Source organism: Gymnogyps californianus, chromosome 7 (assembly GCF_018139145.2).
Source record: "Gymnogyps californianus isolate 813 chromosome 7, ASM1813914v2, whole genome shotgun sequence".
NCBI classification, from domain to species: domain Eukaryota; kingdom Metazoa; phylum Chordata; class Aves; order Accipitriformes; family Cathartidae; genus Gymnogyps; species Gymnogyps californianus.
In genome coordinates, this window is record NC_059477.1 from 23,871,211 (window position 1) to 23,893,325 (window position 22,115).

Below are 22,115 nucleotides of genomic sequence, written 5' to 3' on the forward strand. Positions count from 1 at the left end.
GTCGTAAGTATAGAACTAATTTTAACTCCAGATCAATTAACTTTTCCTTTGAAGTACAAATATGGCTTTCTAAAATAAAGATGTTTTACCTTTACTGTCTACAGAAACACATACAATATGTTTTGTATTGGTCTCTGTGCTTTACAGTTAATAAACTGAACATTATCCCTGTTTGCCCTCCTCCCCCACAAGTTGTAGACAAGAACAAGCCAGAACTTCTGTGATTTTTGTATACCTCATAACAAGCCTTTCAAAAGCTAAAGCCCAGTCTTGTTTCCAGAACCTCGCCTTGTACTGCCCTTGACCTGCATAACCTAGGGGTAGGGGCAAATCTGTGCCTGCCTTTTGGTTTGCATCTGAACAGCCTTTGAAAACATAAGTTGTAAATATAAACTGTATGCATAAATAGTTGTTTATATATTAAATCAAATCATTTGTTGGGTGCTATGGAAAAAATGTGATACATAAAAGTATAGCTGTTTAAAATACAATTCTTTAGCTGCTGAACATAATACTTTTTAAATTTATGCAGTTTGTACTGTTAAGTACTGTTTGTAAGCATCAGACTGTAAGGTTCAGATACAAGATACAGCATCTAGGAGTCTTCTAAAATTTGTAAAAGCTTTTGGAATAATCAGTGCCAGTGCAGTCTGGAAATATCACTCTTCAATGTATTTCACTAAGAATGAAATATATAAACACTAAGCATGTGGAGTGCCACTGCCACAGTTTCTGTGCTAGTTGACAGGAACTCTTAAGTAGTTTTCCAGTTGTTTTATTCGGGATGCCAACCACATTTGTTGGAGTGGTAAAACACAAATGTACCACAACAAGAGTTGAAAAAGTCACCTGCCATCCTAGGTCTCTGGCAAAGGGGGGAAAAAAGATCAGTAATCAGTACATTTGGGCTTGGTTTGTGTTTAGGGCAATTTATGTAAATTGTCAGAAAAGACCTTTAATAGAAATAATATGTAACTTAATAAATGGGAAGTATGAACCTATACTGTGCAGTCTGAGATTGAAGATGTAATGAAGCTGTAACCTTTCCTTTTCCTAGTTGTTGTAGCAGTTGAAGGAGGGTAGTCACTTCTAAGTGAGTGGCTCTTAATGATGTTTATTAGTACTTAATTTTCTGTGTTGAAAACTGTTTATCTACATGTGACGGGTCTAAGATGATGAGCAAAGTTATCACACTGTGATTTAAAATCAAGTTTTTTGGTTTTCTTGAGCTTGTTTCTATCTTAAGATTGTAGATCCATGCTAGAATTTCTGCATTTCCTATCACTGTAATGTCCGAGTGCTGCATAGATAAACAGCCCTGAGCTTCATAGAAATGGCTTGTTTGCTTTTCCATAGATTTAGGAACCTCTCCTTGAGACATTTGAGTTTTTGTAATTAAATATTTTAATTTAAGCTGTAATGGAAAGAAATAGAAAAATGTAATCATCTTCCCTGGGCTTAGAACAGTCTGGGTTGAGCCCTGGGATTTACCTCTGCAGTTAGTGACAGTCTTCATTCTCTGGTTCTGCTGCTGCTGTCTTCATGCAATGTCCTTTGCTGAAGACTTAATGCGGGTTTTTTAAATGTAGAGACAAGTCGCATAGCACAGCTTCATTGCCTTTTTTTTTTTTCTTTTTCTCATGGGATACTGCTGCTCTCTGGTGGCATCTCTGAAACTATCCTGAGGCCTATGTATAAAAGGTCCTTTTAGCAAAGCCCATCATGCTGTGAGAACCAATATTCACCTGGAGCAAAATCAACTGCAGTACACTTGTCCTATTCCTAGACTGAAAACTATGCACATTTGAGTATTGTTTTGAATGGATAAAATAGTTCAATATCTCTTTAATTGCTAAGTTGGGCATAATGTTAACTTTACATAAACTTAGTAGTTCCTTCTGTTTGGATTAATACTGCTTTGATTGTCAGGCTTCTGGAAGCATTGTGAGTTTTTGCTCAGCTGTGACTGGCATTCCCAAAGTACTTCTGTTATGCATTGCTACTTTAGCAAATAAGCAAAAAAAGTTAAGCTGCAAATATGGCGTTACCTTCTGCCCTATAATGAACCATTACAAATGTTCAATTTGGTGTCTAAGTAGCGCATAGCTAATAGGCACGTATACGTTAAGTGGAACTATGCTATATAATTTGGAATAGGCAACATTTCTGTTGTGAAATGACAGTTTTCCCATGGTGTAAAAACAGCCTGTACCTTGACAAAAGTAGTTTGGAGGCATACATCTACTAGAATAAACATTGACAGAGAATTAATTTGAACATTTGGGATTATAAACAACAATTTTTTTCTCAGTTATGATTTTTGTTCCCCTTCCCAAAGTTTAATTAATGCTCAGTCTTTTTTCTAGGGAAGAGGGTGAAATGGTGTTTAAAAAAAATAATTAAAAAATTACAGATTTGAAAATAATTTCCCATCAAACAAATCCCTTGATATAATCTTCTTGGTTACAGTACCTCTTAAGAACCTTGCAAAGGACTATAGTGTCAAGAGCAAAAACACTGGCAGATTTGCATGATGTAGTCAGGCTTTCCAGTTTTGGTGCTTACAAGGATAACGGCTCACACAGCAGTGTCAGCCTATTCTCTGTTGTGCAAAGAGTATTCTTACTGACTCAAAGGAGACTTGCAGTTGGTATGTCAGTCATCTTATCAGGTATGTCTTCACAATGTCATCCTGTAGGCTTTAACGATGTTCTTTTAGGGCTAATTAAAACTCAATGACTAATGTTCATACAGAATAAATTATACACAGACAAAAATGCAATTTATATTATATATGGACTTATATAGAGAGTATATAAGCAATAAGGCAACAGTATGTAGGTGGTATTGCCATAAGTACTTCCTAGCGATACGTTGCATATAAAAACTCTAAACTGAGGGTTTGGAAACAAGTCGTAAAGTCGGAACTGTTCCTCTGGGGGGTTAACTGCATGATGTAAGTGAAGGATGGCTGTTAAATGTTGTTTATGTATCAAATGCATTCAGACTTTATTCTGCTGCAGCAGTGGTGGCCCAGGTCTGGAATGAGATCCCGTAACAGATGAAAAACCACTAGTTGAAATTAACTCCAAACAAGGCTGATATTCTGCTGACAAATGAAGTAGAGCACTTTGGAAAAAGTGTGAGGGTTTTTGTTTGGTATTACACATTTGTAGGTCAGGTTAGTCCACTCCAACGCTTGGAAGTGTTCCTAGCACAGCAAAGGACAGACTTTCACATAGCAGGAATGTCTCCTACCAACCCAAGCTAAGTTTCCATTCCATCAGTATAGATACAACTCAGCCTTTGTTATACTTCTCTCCAGAGGAAAAGCGACAGAGGTGGCAGCACTGGCTGGGCACAAAGCCAGAGCAACTACAGAATGCTTCCATTTGTCTTGTCAGAAGTCCTGGCTGTGCTTTGTTGTATAATTCAGGTTTCCACAGAGTATTTAGACTGAAGGTCTTCGTCTGTGTTCCTGTGGCTGGTGATGGCTCAGGCCCATGGCATAATAGTTCTCATTGGTGAAGGAGACCGTGTTCTTGAGAGCTGATTATGGGCTGTGGAACAGTCTCAGCAGGTTTGATGTTTGCCCACCTTCTGTCATGCTTTGTTTGTACCTTGTGACATATATATTTATCTTTGCACACATAAAATCGTATTGCTATCACTAAAATCATCTCCCAAAGTATGAGGCTGCTGGCAGGACTTTTCCCTAGATGGTGATGAAAGGGTTTGGCGAGGAGGAAAGGAAGAGAAGGCCCTTACTACTAGTAAATTCTTAAGGAGTCCCTTTAATACCAGTGTGGCATATTTGTATGTACCTGTGTTTAAATCCCATGGAAGGAGCTCACCTGCACCGCTTTGCAGTCTTGCCCCTCTTTCCCTGGGGATCTAAATCACCTCTGCATTCAGCGCTATGACACGTTGATCACATTGCTTAATGCGTAACTACAAAGCGTTATTACAAGGGTGCAATACAAAAACCTAGAATTAAATAGTAAAATGTTTGGCTTTTGTAGTTGCTCTGTAACTGCGAATGAGTAACTTTGGTATTACTGAACTCTTAACTAATGACCCTCTTGGAAAAATCAAAGTTTCTGTTCTGTACTGAGACTTTCTCCAATATATACAGTGTTCTATTATGTTTCTATAACAGTGTACTTCTCTAGAAGTACTGGAAGCATTGTAGGATACCAGTCTGTAAAAAAAAAAAAAAAAGTCAGTCTAAGATTTTTTTGTGCTCTGGGATCTGCTGCTTTCCAGTATTGCTTGCTTTAAGCCAGTATTTTGTATTCATTGTTAGCCTTTGTTTACACTTGGAAATTTACTGATACAACTTGGAAGAGTCTGAAACCTAATTGCCCAAGTGCAAGGCCTGTACCTAACACGTACTGGTGCATGCAAAGCTGACAGGAATATCCTGGTCAGGTCAGGCAGAGTACACTGCTTGTATGGCTCAGTTGTTGCCAGTAGCCTTCCATGGCACCATATTGCACTATATAGATGGAATTACTATCTCCTTTGTGTTACAGAATGCAAGGTGCAAAGCCAAGAGGTTAATTGTATGGTCTACTTACTAATATTTGAAAAATGTGAATCGTCATCTTGTAGGAAGATTGCTGGCAGGGAAGTAAAGCTAGAGATGGTTAATCCCTCTGGAAATCAAAATAGGTGGATTTATTAGTTGAACTTGAGGTACACTGACTTATGTGTGTCCTAATACAGTAACTAAACTTTTTAGTTTAACTATGCTCTAGCTGAAAACTTCATTATTTTTATGGTTTAACACTTTTCCGTGTACTTTATTTTTGTGCATTTCTACTGTAACACAGGGCACTGCACAAGACACTTCTAACTATGTTTTAATACACTTAGGATAATTATGGGAAATTTTTGATAGTGATGATCAAACTTGTTCAAACCAAATTGAGATTTGGTTTGCTCTTTACTTCTCTAACACACCTACTTTGATATAAAGGAACCATGTATTTTAAACCTCATTGGAGAGCTAATAGAAGTATTAAGAAACCTGGGTAAAGTAAACTGTCTGCCTCCTTGAAATTTGGGATTATGATATTGTTAAATATATTTTGATCTATCCTTATCCAGTACTTGGGTTAAACAAGGAAAATGTTACACAGTAGTTACAGAGGCAGAAACAGATGGACAGTAGCATGGTGATGAGCATATTCTCACGTGTAAAAGAGAGAATTGGAAAGAACCAGAAAATACCGTGAAGTTAAAACTCTGAGTCTTTTTTTTTTTTTTTTTTACCTGAATTATGAAAAGAAGTCTCAGTTTTTCTTCTTCAAACTACTTAGGCTGACTTCACTAGTCCCTTTGTATCTACACCCTGCATTGAGAGCTGTGGGTTGTTTCGGTTTTTGTGTTGGTTTTTTTTTTTTTTTTCTTTCTGTGAGTGTAGGTGTCAGGAGCTCAGAATACAACCTGGAGGAAATTGATGAAAGGGAAGAGATGAGTGTGCAACACAGAGAGGACAGTGAAAGTACAAATACCTCTGTCGGGATAGGAGAGGTTACTGCAGTCTTCAGCTCTGCTGAGGTACCACTGGAGACTGAAAAAAATGATCCTGCTTCGTCAGCTCCAGTTTCTGGCAGTGTTTCTGTAGACAACTCACAAAGCTTCAAGGAAGAAAAACAAGAAAATATGAGCACAGATGGCAAGTAAGTACGTTTTGTGACAAAGAAAGGAGCATTGGGGAGGGAATGGGGGAGGCAAATAAAACGTAGAGTGCTGTTTCATTGTGGAGCACAGAACAGAGAATTGTGAGAGAGGAATGAGCTTAATATGCTTAGCTTTCATTGTAGCACTCTTCTGTGCACAGTAATTCATGAAGCTTTTCAACAAAAATGGCAAAGAAGTGTTCTGCAGGCTATTCTGTTTAAGCCTCCCTTTCCTTACTACTCAAACAGCCAGACCCCAGAAAAGCTGAACCCAGCTCTAAAATACCCAGCATATTTACTAGAGCAGCATGCTGTGAAAAAATGTGGATTGATTAGTTAAATGAAAATTTACAAATTCATTCTTACAGTTGGGGAAAAACAGGTAGATCGGCCGTTTCTGTTGTTCTGGGCACAGTTATCTATTGCTTGCATATTTGTTTTGGTTTTAATTTTTCTTTTGTCTTTTCCTTATACGTTAGCCAGTTGTCTTGACCTGTCTCAATCAATCTGCTCTCAGGAAAACAAGTTAATTCTGCCTTTTTAAAGAATAAACACATTAGTTTCCTTAACCGCTCTTTTTCCCTTCTGGTGATGCTGTACCTTTGCCCTTCAGCATGTTTGTTAAACTACCTGACTCAGCAGGTTTCCAACATGAGTTAGTGCCTGCTTGAAATAAATGTTGATTGTCCAGAGAAGTCCCATTGTGTTAATGTAATTCACTATTTCTCTGTTCCCTGGGGCAACTAAACTGGCTACTGTTCCCAATTTAAATTGAAAGAACTATTTCAATTATTGTACTGAAGCCAAAATGTGTGACTGCCCTAGTAGCCAAGGACTTTCAAGGTAGTATGGAGAGCTTTGACTTGTATTTCAAGGGTCTTTTTCATCAGTCCAAGGCCAAATGGGGCTTTGCAAAAATCTTTGGTGCTCTGTCCTGACAAATACGGTGCCAGTTGCTTGGGTATGTCTGCTCTATGGGAATCTACAAGGAGGAGGATCAGCCAAATTTTATTTTTAAGCTGTCTTGAACTTGCAAATTATCAGACCTGTGTTATTGGGCCAGTTTGGCCAATTGTCCAGGGGATGTTTCTTTTTTCCCTCACTAACTTGTAATAGCCTTTCATGGCCTGTAATTCTGGTGAGTATCATCTAGCATGCACTGTGCTCTGACTTTAGAGTTTGGCAATCCTTTCTTTCCTGAAATATCACAGGGATTCCAGAATGAGGACTAGGGTTTCTCTGACATTATATTTCTGGAAAACTTTTGATAATTCAGATCTTATATAAAAGATCTAGTTACTCTGAAGAAGTGCTTTTTAATCAAACCAGGGATATGTGTAGTATTCCAGTCAAAACCACTGATTTCTATAATGATACTCTGTGGTGTTCTGTGGCTTTTGGGTTTGATTTTGGTTTGGTGGTTTGTTTTTTTTTTTTTTTTTTTTAAAAACAGTTCAGCCTGTTGTGAATACTTGTAGTTCAGTCCCTCAGCTGTGCTCAAGGGAATGGAGATAAGTAAGAGTAGAGAGTGCAGGACTGAGCTTTAACTTTCTTCCAACAATAATTTTGAGAGCGTATGCTCCTGTTTAGTGGTTTATTGGACACAGTATATTTTGGACTGTACAAGCAACACGAGGATGGATGGTTATTGAGGAATTTATCATTTTAAATGATTCAAAGCAGATGTTTCAGCTCAAGGCACTGATTCCTGACAAATAATACATTTGATGTGGCAAATGAACTGGAATCTTCATAATGCCAGTATTTGTAACTACAGAAAATAAAAATGTCTTAAACAGAGATGTAAGTTTGAAGTTCTAATAATTTTTTTTAAAGAAAAATTTTAAGTGTTTTGGCCTTTTTCATTTACCTTTTTAAGCCAAGGACTTAATATTTCCCCCAAAAAAGATAGGGGGTTTATTCAGCATTTGTGCACTTCTCTTGTCCCCCGTGGTCTGAGGACAGAAATTGTAGGCATTTGCAAAATGTTTAGTATGCAAGTAACATGTTTGATGCGTGTTTCTTTGTTGTTCTCAAGGTATTTCTTGAAAGGGACAGAAAATTCTTCATTACTATTTTGAAAATTCTGTACTGCACAGTTCAGATGTTCATATGCAGTCAGTGTCTCATGCAGCTTCCTGTATATTGTGCCGGGGACAAAATCAAGGACACGTTTTAAATGTTGGGGGTTTCAGACCTCTTCACACTAAGAACACTGTTATAGGAATGATAAACCATTGTGGCTTCACTGAAACGGAGTTATTACTGGAAAGGGGCTTGTTCAAATTGCATGAGTAAACAAAAGGAGGGGGAGAAGCGAAAGGAAAACTGATCATCTGCTTACACAGAAGAGAGTGAAGCTGCATGTCATTTTGGTAAAATATCATAGCAGCATTTCCTCTTGTTTCAAAAAAAAAAAAAATCTATTCTGTTGAGTACTCCAGTGTTTGGCAGAGTGATTCTATTTTGTCCATCTGTGTTTGAGGAATATTGCCAGTTCTCTTGCATAGTTTCTTGTGTTTACTGAAATGAATGATACCAGCATATTTAATGTACTGTTGTGCTTTGCAGAGAACTACAGACTAAGATAAGCAGTGAGCAAGCTGCATTTGAAAAAGACAGGAAGCTTAGAATTTTGGATCAAAATAAAACCGATGGTGAGTAGTTCCCACTCATGTTTAATACTTCAAAGCAAGGTTGAAGAGAACTTTTCTATTCCTTTGAAAAAAATGACAATACAGTCAACTCTTGAATTGCTATCATCAGATTATTTTCTTTGTACTCTCTCTAGCTCTGGTGTATCCTCTTTGAGATGAGGTGACAAGAATTGACTGCAGTTTGGGGTTTTGGGGTTTTTATTTTTAATATTTTTTCATTATAACAGTAGTCAAAGCCGCATCCTGCTGTTGTAGGGCAGTATGGGCAGAGCAGTGCTGAGGAGAGAGAAGTCTGGACACAGAGGTTATCCTGCCATGTGGTGTGACATGGGCACCGCGCCGCAGCGGGGAAGGAGAGGCCATCAGTTGTTCTTTGCTTATGAAATTAGCATGAGTTTTCTGCATGAAAATGCAAATATTTTTAAACACAAATAGAACAAAGTGACACGCTGATTTGAAAAGAAATGACGACATCCTGTGCATCTAATGAATCATAAATTTTTCTGTGGATTTAGTGACCTGACTGATTTATTTTACCCTTTTGTGACACTGGTTTTCAGATTTATATATTAGGCCTTCCATAGTCTTTTATATTCAGCACACCTCTGTTTATAAATCATAACAATATACTGCATGAGTCCTGTTTATATGTGATATAAGTTTTAACTGCCATTTTATAACATACTTGAAATGCAGAGACACTTTTTTTTTTGCAAAATACCACCCCAAATGAGTATCCCTAAAGAATTTAATTTTTCCCAATATTGTATTTAAAACAATTAGACCCAAATATTCCTGTGTTAGTCCAGGGGTAGAAAACTGAATTATCAGACCTGCTAAACAGCTGGAAAAATAGAGTTTTAAAATTGCTTTTTCCATATGTTTTCCAGTTGTTCCCTTGTACAAATACATAAGGTGTAGTTGACAGATAACATTTGTAATGTTAAAACTAAAGAACAGAAGCCACAAAAGTGTGGAACTAAATCAAAATTGCATCTAACTTAATATTGAATAGTCCTTGAGCTCTTGAGTCACTGATGTCTATATAATCAACTGAAATTCATTAGCACTTTTAAAATGATTCTAGAATAGATTTTTCTATTAAGTTGATGCATGGCACCAGTAGCCTGTTAATTAAGGAAGAATACCTGAGTTAGAATACTATTATTTGGCAATATTAGTCAAAGATAAGTATATCTTTAAATAGCCTTTAAAAGTAAGTGTTAAGGAAAATTTTAATATCAGTGAGGAGCCAGTCCTTGTAGATAAATACATTGGATGTGGGGCTTTGTGATGTAAGGGGGGAGGTTGAATCTTTTTGGCATTTGTATTAATTTTGGAATCTCTCTTTTACTTAAAGATCACAGTGATACAAAACTCCTTCCAACAACAGAAGAAGGAAAAGAACTTCAGACAGCTGAAATTAAAACAGTAGATTTTAGAGAAAATAACAAGCTTGAAGTTGACAGACTATCAAACTGCCAGGCATATAAAAATGACATCTCTCTAAGTCATGGGAATTATCCTCAACTGATTCCAGAAAAGCAAGATCAGAAAACAAATCAAACCAGCTTGGACACAGTAAAAACTCAGGATGTTGCAATCCAGACAGGTCCATCGGATAGCAATTTTGGAAGGACTACACAGAAAGAAATTATTGTTCCTCAGGGTTGTGAATCATCCACATTCAGAGGACTGGTCCCTCAACACAACACAGATACAAACAACCCTCTTCAAGTGATGCATGGAATACAAGAGGATGAAGATACTTCAACAGAACAAAATCTTGAGAGACAAGAAGTTACCCATGAAAAAGTAATTCCCATAAAAGATCAGAGTCACATTTGTATAAATGGTAGTAATTTTGCTTCACCAGAACCAACTGCAAAAACTCCAGATGGCTCTCCTGTAAAAGGTCACCCTCTTTATAGACAGGACACCAAACCTAAACCCAAGCCCGCTAATGAAATTACAAGGGATTACATACCAAAAATTGGAATGACTACTTATAAAATAGTGCCTCCAAAATCCTTAGAAATAATGAAGAGCTGGGAATCAGAAATTCCATCAGATCATAAGGATCAAGAGGTATCTACTTTGGAAAACTCTCTGAAGCATGAAGACCCCAAAGAATTCATAGTGCAAGCTGAAATTTCTCATCTTCCAAAAAGTGTGGGTCATTTACAGGTTGGTTCACAAAATGAACCTGCAGCAGCAAATGATCTGCTGCACAGAGTGAACAGCATTTCTGAACGTGTTGTGATGTCTGGAGCTGAGATTACTACTGAGAGCAATCGGACGGAAACAGAGTCTTCCAAACAGCGTGTCCCACTGATGCTAAGCTTGGATAATACAAATGCTTCTTCTGAGACTCAGGACAAGTCAAATGCATTAAGTCCTACAATGAAGCCTAGCTCTTTTTATCTGCAGATGCAACGAAGAGCTTCAGGTCATTATGTCACATCTGCAATTGCCAGAAGTACTATTTGTGCTCCTAATTCCATTCAAAATGAAGCTAAGAATACAGAGAAGGGAAAAAATACCTCATCACCTGATCCAACTTCTTTGTCTTTACATAAAACAAGTACTTCCTCTCCTCCAGCAGATGAAGAAAAAGTTGATGACGGAAAAAAAATTGAATCCTCCACTTCTCCTGTTAAAAACGATAAACCTTCAAGTTTTCCCTCCTGTCCACCAGCACCGTTGAACCTAAGAACTCTTAGAACTTTTGCAGTTCCAAAGCCGTACTCCAGTTCGAGACCATCCCCTTTTGCTCTTGCTGTCTCATCCGCAGTCAAAAGGTCAAAATCATTCAATAAGACGCGTACAATCACTAGCCAGGCACCGGGAGAGGAATTTCCTGTTGAACTCTCCTCTGCCGCTTCGGCAGCTGAATTCTCCTCAGCTGCCTCCATGCCTCAAGTGAAAAACCCTTCCTTACAGACCATAACAGGGGGGTCACAAAATGGTCTAATGGATAAGGTAAACTTTATTTCTGATATTGGTTGACTGTTGATCCACTGTCATCTAGTGTGACTAGTCTAGAGGCTAGTCTCTGAACTGCTCCCTGATCAGGAAGCGGTGTATTCATAGACACCTTGTGGTGTCTAGGAGTAGCACAGCATCATAATGAAATACAAGAATACAGGGAATGTTAAAAGTGAAAACAACCTCATTCAGATTATTGGAAATAATTGTTTCTTGCCATAATTAGCATCCCCTACTTCGAAGAACAGTAAATTAAATAGAATCATTTATACTGTGTATACCTATTTTTATGTTTGGAGTGCTTATGATTTGTTCTTTATGGTTCTGTGTGTTGATTTCTTAAATTTAATTCTGAGTAGTGTGATGAGTTTGGCTTCAAGTGATCATGGCACAAACACACTTGAACGGGGGTATAAAATTTTGCTGGCATAATTATCTGAGGGAGAAACGATGTGCTATAGTGGAAATGTGGCTGATCTCTGAAATCTTGAATGAAGCAAACACTAGAATGGTGGCAGTTTGATATGCAACCTTGTGCCAGGTTGACTTAGTTTTCCATTTATGACTAATTCAGATTAAAGGTTTTTGTTTTGTTTTTCCTCCCACTTCCTCCCTTTATAGAAAGGCAGCAATGTGAATAGTGAGCAGACGACTCAGGCGCAGTCAGGTGCTTCCACTGACCCCCCACCCCCTGTCACTAAGAGACAAACTGCGATGACGTTCCAGCGCTCTGACCCAGAACAGATCCACCAGAGCTTGCTGGCTGCAATCCGCTCTGGAGAAGCTGCTGCCAAATTGAAAAGGGTGAGTTTTCATCATTGCATCCATAACAATGAACTCATGGTACTTCCTTCAAGATTACCATATTAATGCCTGACGCTAAAAGCAGTTAGCTTTGGCACAAAGTGCTGCCAGGAGGTCTCTTAACAATGGGAAGGGAGGTGGGGAAGAGAGTTCAGTTTTGCAGAATAAACTGGTGAATGCACGTGCAAAGCTTCCTATGTCCATATTTTCAAACAGTACAAATCCAGTTGGAAATCTTCCTGAAACGAATTAGAAATCTCTAAGTTATCAATTTAAGTATCTCTTTCATAAAATCAGGAACATATTCAATTATTTGTTTGTGTTTGTATGGTTTGAAGTGGTATGGTTTTAGACACATGCTAAGCAACTTCACCCTAGACCTGAAGTAGCTGCAATCTTCTGAGGCAGATAACACAGAGAAGTTCTGAAGATTATATTTTTCTATTTATTTAGACTCTTATCAGGTCCTTCATTCTTCTTAAATGTACTTTAAGCCTCCTGCTGGTGTTTGGTATCATTAGTAAGATATTTCTCAATGTTTTGTCAACAGTCCTGGTAGGACCATCTTCCCCCACCCCCTCAGCTTAAAACTGTGGCTTAATTTTTCTTTTCTCTCTCCTAGAATTCACCTGTACTTCTCTCATTGGGTAAAACGTTGCACACTTTAAAAATCTCTATTGTTTTAAATTTGTAACCAGACAATTTAATGATAGTCTCACACAAAGCTTTCTTGACCCAGCGTTAGTATTTTGCATTCTGTATTAAGGAATAATTTCTCACTGCAGAAGGTTAAAGAAATTCAGTATTTCTTGTTTCTCCTCCCTTTCCCACTTGAAACTTGAAAGAAACAAATGATGTGTGGTGGATGGATGCAAGGGGGGTTTTTTTGTTCTATGGAAGTCTTTGATTCCCTAGGGTCAAAATCTCTCAGTGGATGGTCAGATATTAGAACAATCCATTTCATACGTAAGGTTTTGTTTCAGTGTAGCACTGCAATAGCCTCTCTGAGGCTTGTAGACCTCCCATCATTTCTACACTGAATAGGAAGATTCAGTTTCCCGGAAAGGTTACAAGCATGCTCAAGTAGTTTTTGACCTCTAGTCAGTAAAAGTGGTACATAATACACCGTAGTATTACTTCTAACTACATGTCACTAACCACAGCCACTTTAAAAACAGGATAAGATTAAGAAAACGCTGTATTGTTCAGAGTCGCTTAGAGGTCAAATCTATCTGTTCTACCGGAAATATTGTGTGGCTTTTGTTTGCATACATTTTTATTAAGGGTTTTTTTTTCCTCCAGTGCATAATTACATTCTGAATAATACTGAACTTTTATTTGTTTTGCATAGTGTGTGAACTTTGTTTTATGATTCTATGGGAAATATGCATAGGCATGGCTGTTGGCACGGTAGCTTATAACTGTTTTAAAAAATAAAGTTCGGAATGTGCTTTTCAAAATTCAAGAAGTCTATTTCTACTAGAAAGAAACAAAGAAAAATTTCATTATGTGGTTATTAATTCTTTTTTAATAGAAATGTTCTTAGGGTAGATTTGACCTGTATAGACTTTATCAGTCTAGGTACAAGAATGACATGGGGAAGAAGAGAGAGATGATGACTGAAGTCCTTTTCCCCTCCCTTTCTCTTCTGTGGGCAGGAGATGTTCTTTCTCAGCATAGTATCTTTTGAGGCTGGGGGTGAGGAAGGGGCTATACTTTTTAAGGAGAAATTATAATAATGAAGATGCTGTAAGGGTAAAGAAAAGCATTCTGCAACACAGAAACCTGAAACAGGCTTCAAAAAAACCCCAAAACACACACGCGCAAAAAATGCAATGAAGAACCCACTGAAATTTTGCCAAACATAAAATTGTACACGCTGTTCTTTTCACTCTTACCCAGAGCACATATGCTGTGGTACAGGTATGTCTGACAGCAGACAGAGAGCTTTTTTGGCCTATGGCAAATGTAATAAAAACATGGTCTCATTTTATGTTTAACATGGAGAGTAGGACAGAGAAATGAAGCATTTTGTATCAATAACTTATTAGCACCCAAAAGTGATTTCCAGTATTGAAAGGACTTCTTGAATGCATTCACCTCATAGCTTCCACTCTCATGCTGCACTCAGCAAAAGGAGTAATAACCTCATCCATTTGAATTATGAAAGAGGTCTGTTAGGCGCTTGCTTCTCTTTTTACCTCTTACCATACTCTCCTTTCTTTCAGCTCTGTGAGAGAATCATTAAAAAAATAAAATGCTGGCACCACTAGCCAAATTCTTTATTTTTCCCCCGTTTTACTTAATATGTTGTGAGTATGCAATGCTGAGATCTGTGGCCTTTTGTGTTGCTGGTCTTTTCTGTTCAATAGGGCCCTCAGTAATTACTAACCTAAAATGGGTCAAGTGAGGTTTCTTTTTAACCATTTTTCTCTTCAGAATGTTTTCATTGTGTTTAGTAAACTGTGTGCTGTGGTATGTGGTTTGCATGGCTGTGGAGCGTCCACAGCTCCCGTTAACTTCCATTGGAGTTGTTGGTCTATGCAGCTCCCCTGAAAATCAGGTCTTTGCTATCTATCCTAAAAGTTAGAGTTCCTGATAAGAGAAGCATTACCATGGTATAAAGGAGTGTTAGAAGATTTTGTAAGAAATCAGCTCTACTCAATATTTAATACAAAGTGTTAGGTTTAGTGATGTTTTTTCAAGTATTTCTTTGCAACCAGGTCTGGAGAAGGACTAAAAATTATGCATGTTTTGAATAGTTATACACGGAATTTTTAGATAGGATAAAATATGTTCTTAAGTAATTTCATATATTTCCACTTCTGTAGCATATGTGCTTTGTTCAGAAATCATATAGGAGGTCTTTCATTGCAATGAGAAAAATGCTAACTGAGGTAACAGTATTTCTGTTTCCTTGAAGTAATACTGTGTAAAATACTACAGAGAGAAGAATCTGAAAAGTTAGGTTAATATTTCTTTTATCTTTTTTTTTCTTTTTTTGTTCCTCTGCCTCCAGGTTGGTCCTCCATCAAACACCGTATCTGTCAATGGAAGAGCCAGGCTTACTCACTTGTATTCCACAGAAGCAAAAGCTAATCACTAGATATTATACCAAATATTTTGCACTTTACTACTGCTTCATAGGCCAACTTAATGCTAACTACAAATTTTTGAAAGTGTAAATGCAAGTATATGTTAATATATTTTTGTCAGTTGTTATAGGAATTTCAAGCTGGGTCCTTTGATGCCTTGGAAAGATTATTAGAATATGTAAATTATGGTAATATTTTGCCTTTTTCTCTTTATAAAGCTGACTATGCTGCTAAAAAGGTTTAAGAGAAGGTGCAGATGAGCTTTGCTTATGTTAGAATGAGAATCAAAAATTCCTGATTTTAGCCTTCAAGACTGAACAATATGTAGCTCTATGCTGAAATTACAGATTTAAAGCAATCTAAGAATTTTAGATCATTAATTTTCAATTATGTATTACTCTAACAGATTGTATGAATTTAAATCTACCACATGCTGCCTCCATATTACTTTGTTAAATTAAATTTGTAATTAGTAGAAATTCTTAATTATATACAATACTTTGTTTCTGTTTAAAAAATAGATTGTTTTGTTCCTTCAGCTGAGAGTAGTCGGGATAAGTATTTTGATTTTTTTTTTAATCTCCTTTAACTTTTTCCTGGTAGCACACAAAAAAAATTCAGGACATAAATTATTGGAAATTTTTGTACTACTTAAAAACTTTTCTTCACAGTAGCACTACATGACGTTTCTCATCTACTCTTTGAGTACCTGGATATAGTATTTACCTAGCACTCAGATAAGCAATACTTTTTGTGAACTAGGTATATTTTACAGTAGTCATCAGCATATAGTCACTTACTGATAAAATGCAAATTCCAGTTTTGATACTTAATGAAATAGAAGAAATTTTTGTTCACTGGAAGTATGATTAAAGAATGAACTGCTTTGGACTTATTCATGTAAAATATTTTAATCTTAAAACAGCACAATAACACTCTTACAAAGCATTCTTGTGTCTGGGAGCATCTATTTATAGATTAAGCATTAAATACCAAAATGGGAATATATATTAAAAGAAAATGCTTCATGTTATATTTTATCTATTTTGCATTTCTTGTCAAGGTTATACATTTTGGGGAGAGGGGTGGAAACATGATCACACTCATGATGAAATAGCTAGATTATGGACGCATGCAGCAAGTGCTGGGGTATTTGCCGTATTAAAAAAATTTCTTGCTGGACTTGATTTAAATAAAAGTAATTGTATTTAGTTTCTATTCTTTAACAATATATTTATTTTGCACTTTAGAGACATTCTGTAACTCAGTTTCAGAAACTGATCTATATGTGCATTTCAAAGGGTTATTAATGGTTTGCTGCCAGGTTTTTGTGCAATGATCTCAAAGAGGTCTCATTCCTTTTCTAGTACAGAGTCAATTATTGATTACAAATAACGGTGTTAACTTAATGCTGAAACCCTTCAAGGAATGTTTTAGTAAATAAAAATTCATAAAGAGAACTGATGAACATTTGTTCACTGCTGTTCTCTCCTGTTTTCTCTCCTATATCTTAGTCCCCTGTCAATGTGTATTACCACTTCCTTCTCCTCCTTGTTCTTGCCTCCAATCAAGGGCTAATTCCAAGGGCGGGGGCAACCCACATGGTAGTTCAAAAGTTCTGTTTCAGGGTCTGATTGCAAAAGAACGCTTCATCCTTCACTTGAAAATGGTGAGATAGAAGAGGTAGGGTTTTTTTCTAGTTTCTAACTGGGGCTTACATTCTAGATTTCACTGTGTCTTGAGGGACAGACTTGAAAATTGTAACTCACTCCCAGGATCCTGGTGTCTGTGTTCATTGTGATATTTGAAGTCCGTGTTTCAAGCATTCCTATACAGCATGCTGATCTGTAACTGCCACAGAGAGGCTGCACCGTGAAAGGAATCTCCTTCTTTGTACTTTGGGTGGGAGGGGGTGACATGTTTTTTCTCAAACCTTGGTATTCTCTGCCAGGGTGACTAAAGTTATTTCATAAGGCTAATGTAATCTCCATCTGTGGTAATACAAGTCTATATGACATTTCACTATTTTAACCAAATTGGTGGAGTCCAATTATTCTGGTTTGGGGGAAAGTTCAAATAACTGTGCTTTGTTGTTGTTTTCTTTGGTTTTGACTACAAAACTATACTACTGTATGTTCCTTAGTCCCGTATGTTAAAAGTACATTGCCCTTTTATTTGAACTCCTGAAGGCAAATATCATCTTATGTAACAGAGATTAAAAGTAAAACCACCTTGCTTGAACTTTAGGGTTTCTTGTCTGTGTAACTGAACTTGCTTGATAATTAACTGAAATGTCTACACACACTATAGTACTGTGAAACTCTTCAATGAGATTTTCTGTTACTAGCTGGTAATATTGTTTAGCCAAACTTTCTCTTTCCACCTTCTTCCAACATATGTGTAACACATTTTTAAATCTTGCTGTTGTATATCTAGAGACTCATTTTTTCTTAGACTCTTTTATTAAATTCTACCAGAAAAACTCTTGTTGATGAACTTGACATGTTTATTCCTTGTTCAAACAAGAAAACATATCTACTCAAGTAACAAGTAAGTGTTTCTAGCAACTGCAAGCACAAGTTAGACATCAGTCAATTTTTGTTGTGGATGCCTTACATGCAGGGAAAACAGACTTCTTTTTGGGCCCGAGAATACCTACAGTTTGGGCAACCTGTATCACAGATGTCTTCCAACAGAAGGCGACTAGTTATGCCATACCACTTACAATCCCCTTGCTGCTTTTGAGTGGCAGTCAAAATGTTTAGGGAAGGAATGTCAGGATATTGCAGTAAATGAAATGTCGGTGTAATTGTGCAGACAAAATAGCAGACCCCAATAAAGGTGTGCTATGACTTACTGTCGTAAGTTCTTTGAAGAAGCAGCAGATATCCATGTAGCACAGTGGGATCTTGATCTAGTTCAGACTCCAGGACTTTAGAAGTAAAGGATGGCTAGGGGAAAAAAAGAAGAGAGATAGTAAAAATTATCTCATTAGTTATTATAGATGATATAATTTTTATTTATTCTACAGAAGAATAAAATTAAGACTACAGATGTACCTGGAGAAGGGAGCAGTTTTACTGGGAAAGCATCACCAGATGATATTTGGAAATATTCTTGTGACTAGAGGTTTTAAGGCCAACACAAGAGCTCTCATACTTGCAGCTGAAAGATGTTAAACCACAGGATGTCTCCATTTTGGGGACATATATTTAGTAATCAGTGCCCTAGTTTTTCCCAGCTACTTGTGATTTGTGCCCTAGCATACCGTAGCATACAACATGAAGATCTCTAAGGAAGACACGAAAATGACATGGAAGTGGACCAAGAGGCATGGGATCACACATACTGAGTAAAGGATGAGAATATAACATGAGAGCAGCTAATGCTCTCTTACCAGACAAAGCAAACATTTTCCGTTGGAGCAGCTTAGAATCCTATTTTAATACACAGTTGCTGAGAAGGTGGAAAGAATTCTGTTAAACAGAAACAAAGAAAAGATGCTGTTGAGCAGTAGGGTGTGCATCCTTGAATGCTTGGCCAGAGTGCATCTATCAGGTGTTGGACAACTACAACTAGATTGAAGAGTAACTGTAAATGCCTAAGTTGATGGGTTGGTAGCCAAGCAAATAGAGCTTTTTGTAGAAGGGAAAATGTGTCTTACTTTAATTGTCTGTGTGTTAACAGAATGTGAGGCTGAAGTCAAAATAGTGTGTTTGGACCAGAGCTGCCATCTTCGCAGGCACGACAGCTGTTTCTGGGTGCTGTGAATGCTCTGAGGTTCTGAAGCTGTGACGGTCTGTTAGCGCTTGGCTGCTGACTGGATAGCTGAATCTGTAACATCACTTGTTATAGATGGATTTCTTATGAAGTCTACTTTGATGATAAAGCAAAGCTGTAGCAATATCAACGGAAATGCTTCACAGCTTTTAATTGAAAAGGATGCTTTCTATGTGGATTATTTTATACAATCCAATTAAAAATCACAGGTAAGGTAGATTTTTTTTTTCTTTAAAATTTCTGATTAGGTAGCTTTGTGAGGGGGAAGGTGTCCTTCTTAAAATGACATGAAATTTGCAAGTAATGGGAAACTACACTTTTTAAAAATACATTTTGTTTTGTCTTCTTTGCAAGAGCTATGTGACATGGTAACTAACACAGAAACTGTGTGTCAAGAATCTGTTGCAATGTATTGTACATAAAGTTGCATTATTTTTTGTCAGCTGTTCCTGCTCCTTAACACAAGCACTTAACACCTTAACATTTTTGGTGTGTATATGTCTTCAAGGAGCAGATTTGGAAGAGACGTATAGTTTTCTCTTTTTAGTTGTATTAAACCTCACATTCACCTAACAGTAGCACAGCTAGTGTTGAAGTGAAAGAGTAGATGAACACTTCCTTCCCCCCTCCCTTGATCACCCTGGAAAGACCACTAGAACTGTTAATGGACTTAGTTATTCCTAAATTATTCAAGATACTTAAGAGAATAAAATTAATGGGAGGGGAAAGGAGAGGGGATGAGGTAGAGAAAAACAAGAGGAGTTCTGCTTTGCTTGATCTGGAGAATCACCATTTCTGTGAGGACAGGCAGAAGGATATTTCTGCTCCTCTGCTGTTTAATGCACAAAGGAGTAATCTACAGGCACATTATCGGTTGAGGAATGACTTCACTCGCTTCCCAGTGGAAGATGTTGAATGAATTTGGTATTCTTCATTAGTGTCTTACAATAGGCAGTGCTGCTTCTCTCCCCACCTTTCACATTTTATGTTTTCTGTTTTGGCTTCAGGGTTCTACAAATATTGTACCATTTTGGAACATGTGGGTACAAGCCAGAAACTAAAAGCTTGACTCTGAAAGCCTGTAACTTGTGATTCCCATTCATGTAATCAGTACCAGGATGAAAATGCAATCCTGTGCAGGACAGGCATTGTTCCCCATTTGCTAATATAGCAATGAAAGAAAATCTCTTAGCATTGGGAAAGGGAGAAACAACTGTATCTGAAAAGGACACTAAAACTATTAGGAAATTTCAACTACATCTATTGGTAATCGTTATTTGAGTGATTGTGCATGTATAACTTAGGGCCTGGAAATAACAAGGGCTGTATCTCCAACAGAAATAGACACAACTCCAGTGCCGAACAGAATCCAAAAGAGTTGGATTTGGATGCAAGTTGCTAATTCCTCTGTGAACTCAAACTTTGAGAATGGTCTTGTGCCAATAACATACTACAGCCAACGTGATTATACACAAATGCCAGTGACATTTACTAGTTACCAGTTTGTGATTGTATAATGAGTGTATTTTTAGTAGCTGCTTCATTGATAGCAGCTGCTGGATGTGAAGAACAACTGTCTTCTGTTTCAACAAATGATCTGCTTGGCAATTTCTAAAGCATTAGTTTCCATGAATGCATTGGCACCCCCAAACAATGCTTAAACCAGGAGTTTAGGGGTAGGGTGGGAAGCTAATTCTTAGGTTCATCCTTAGTCATTTGAATACTCTTCAGAGCAACTGGTAAAATAGATGAAGAGGCTGAAGAAAACTTATTCAGAGCGGAAGACTAGGCATTTCTGAAGAATACACTCTAGTCTTGTCTTATATGAAATGTAAGGCGGCATTATTTTGTTATTTGTATTAATAGTGACCTAACTCTCTCTCAGTAAAAAGTGGGCATCAAGAGGTGGAGGAGGTTGGGGTGAGAGGGGGGAAGCTTCAAGATCGATGTAGTTGAAATCCTCCAGAAAAAACCCACAACTTGCTGATGGACCATTCCCTTGTTCCTTCCATTGGAGAGAATAAACTGAAATACCTAAAATTCAAAGCCTTAATCTTTGATTTCACTGGATTGGCATGATTCTTCATAGTACATCTAACTATGTGCCATGTATGAATTAAGTATCCCCTTAGTTATTTAGTGGCAAATAATGGAGATAGATCACCATGTGGAATATTCAAAAGTATTTACATAGCTATCAAACACTCACAGGTTTAATCTTATGATTTGTCTGCATTTTTATGCAGCTGTGGTATCTAGTTGCATCAGGTTATGTGAACTGTAAATCTGTAAGTCTCCTATATCTCAGTTTACTGTGAAGAGAAGAATTTGCAGTGTGCCAAGAAATGCTCATTAAATATTCAATCAGTCTTCAAAGTTTCAAGTTAAACTTTAAAAATAGAGAATTGTCAGTATAAGGGGTTCTGCTTCTGCTGTTGCCATGCTCAGAGAATGTCAAAGCAATGGGGCATCACCTTTTTATAGTTTTAAGTCTCTATTTGGATTTTTTAAAATCTGAATTTCATATTGAACTTAAATGTTGAACAAGTGTGCAATTGTTAAAATGTTTTAACATCTTTAAGTATGAAGGATCCCCAGATGTTTAACAGTACATAATTAGGTGGACCTAATAACTTTATTCATTAATGAAATACTGTCACTTAAGGTATACAGTGGCTTTGATTAGAGGCATTCCCTTAGTAAATGGACTAGACCAGCACCTGAGGATGTCTATACCACGTCATTGATGCTTGAAATATTAAGCTGTTCCTGTTTTAGTAATCACGGTTCCTTTACAACTGTCTTCAGTCATTTTTAAGATGTAAATTCAAGGCTGCTCTGACTTATGAATAAGAACATTGTGTGTTGCTGACACTAATGCGAGAGTAAGCGCTGCTCTGTAACTTGCATAAGGAAGTCAACATTACTAATATGAAAGAAACTGATTAACCAATAAAGCAACTTCCCACAGAAACTTATGTTTAGTTATTATTTACACTCTGTATGTGAATTGAGATTTAACTTGATCACAAATTACAGGCTTGATGCAGAGACTACTGCATGAGGTTATATAGTAGTATCACTGCATAGGGTTAGATGGTCAC

The 22,115-nt window shown here is 37.2% G+C and overlaps 1 protein-coding gene across 1 annotated transcript in view; it reads left to right on the forward strand.

The window, feature by feature from the left end:
- The window catches only part of COBLL1 (cordon-bleu WH2 repeat protein like 1), a 55,390-nt gene extending 37,691 nt beyond the window's left edge, over window positions 1–17,699 (forward strand). Inside the window, exons 10-14 of the mRNA XM_050899791.1 lie at window positions 5,429–5,687; window positions 8,259–8,344; window positions 9,705–11,326; window positions 11,954–12,136; window positions 15,156–17,699. Coding sequence (XP_050755748.1) covers window positions 5,429–5,687; window positions 8,259–8,344; window positions 9,705–11,326; window positions 11,954–12,136; window positions 15,156–15,242 — 2,237 coding nt within the window. The 3' untranslated portion in view covers window positions 15,243–17,699. The remainder of the gene's footprint in view (window positions 1–5,428; window positions 5,688–8,258; window positions 8,345–9,704; window positions 11,327–11,953; window positions 12,137–15,155) is intronic.
- Window positions 17,700–22,115: the final 4,416 nt, after the last annotated feature.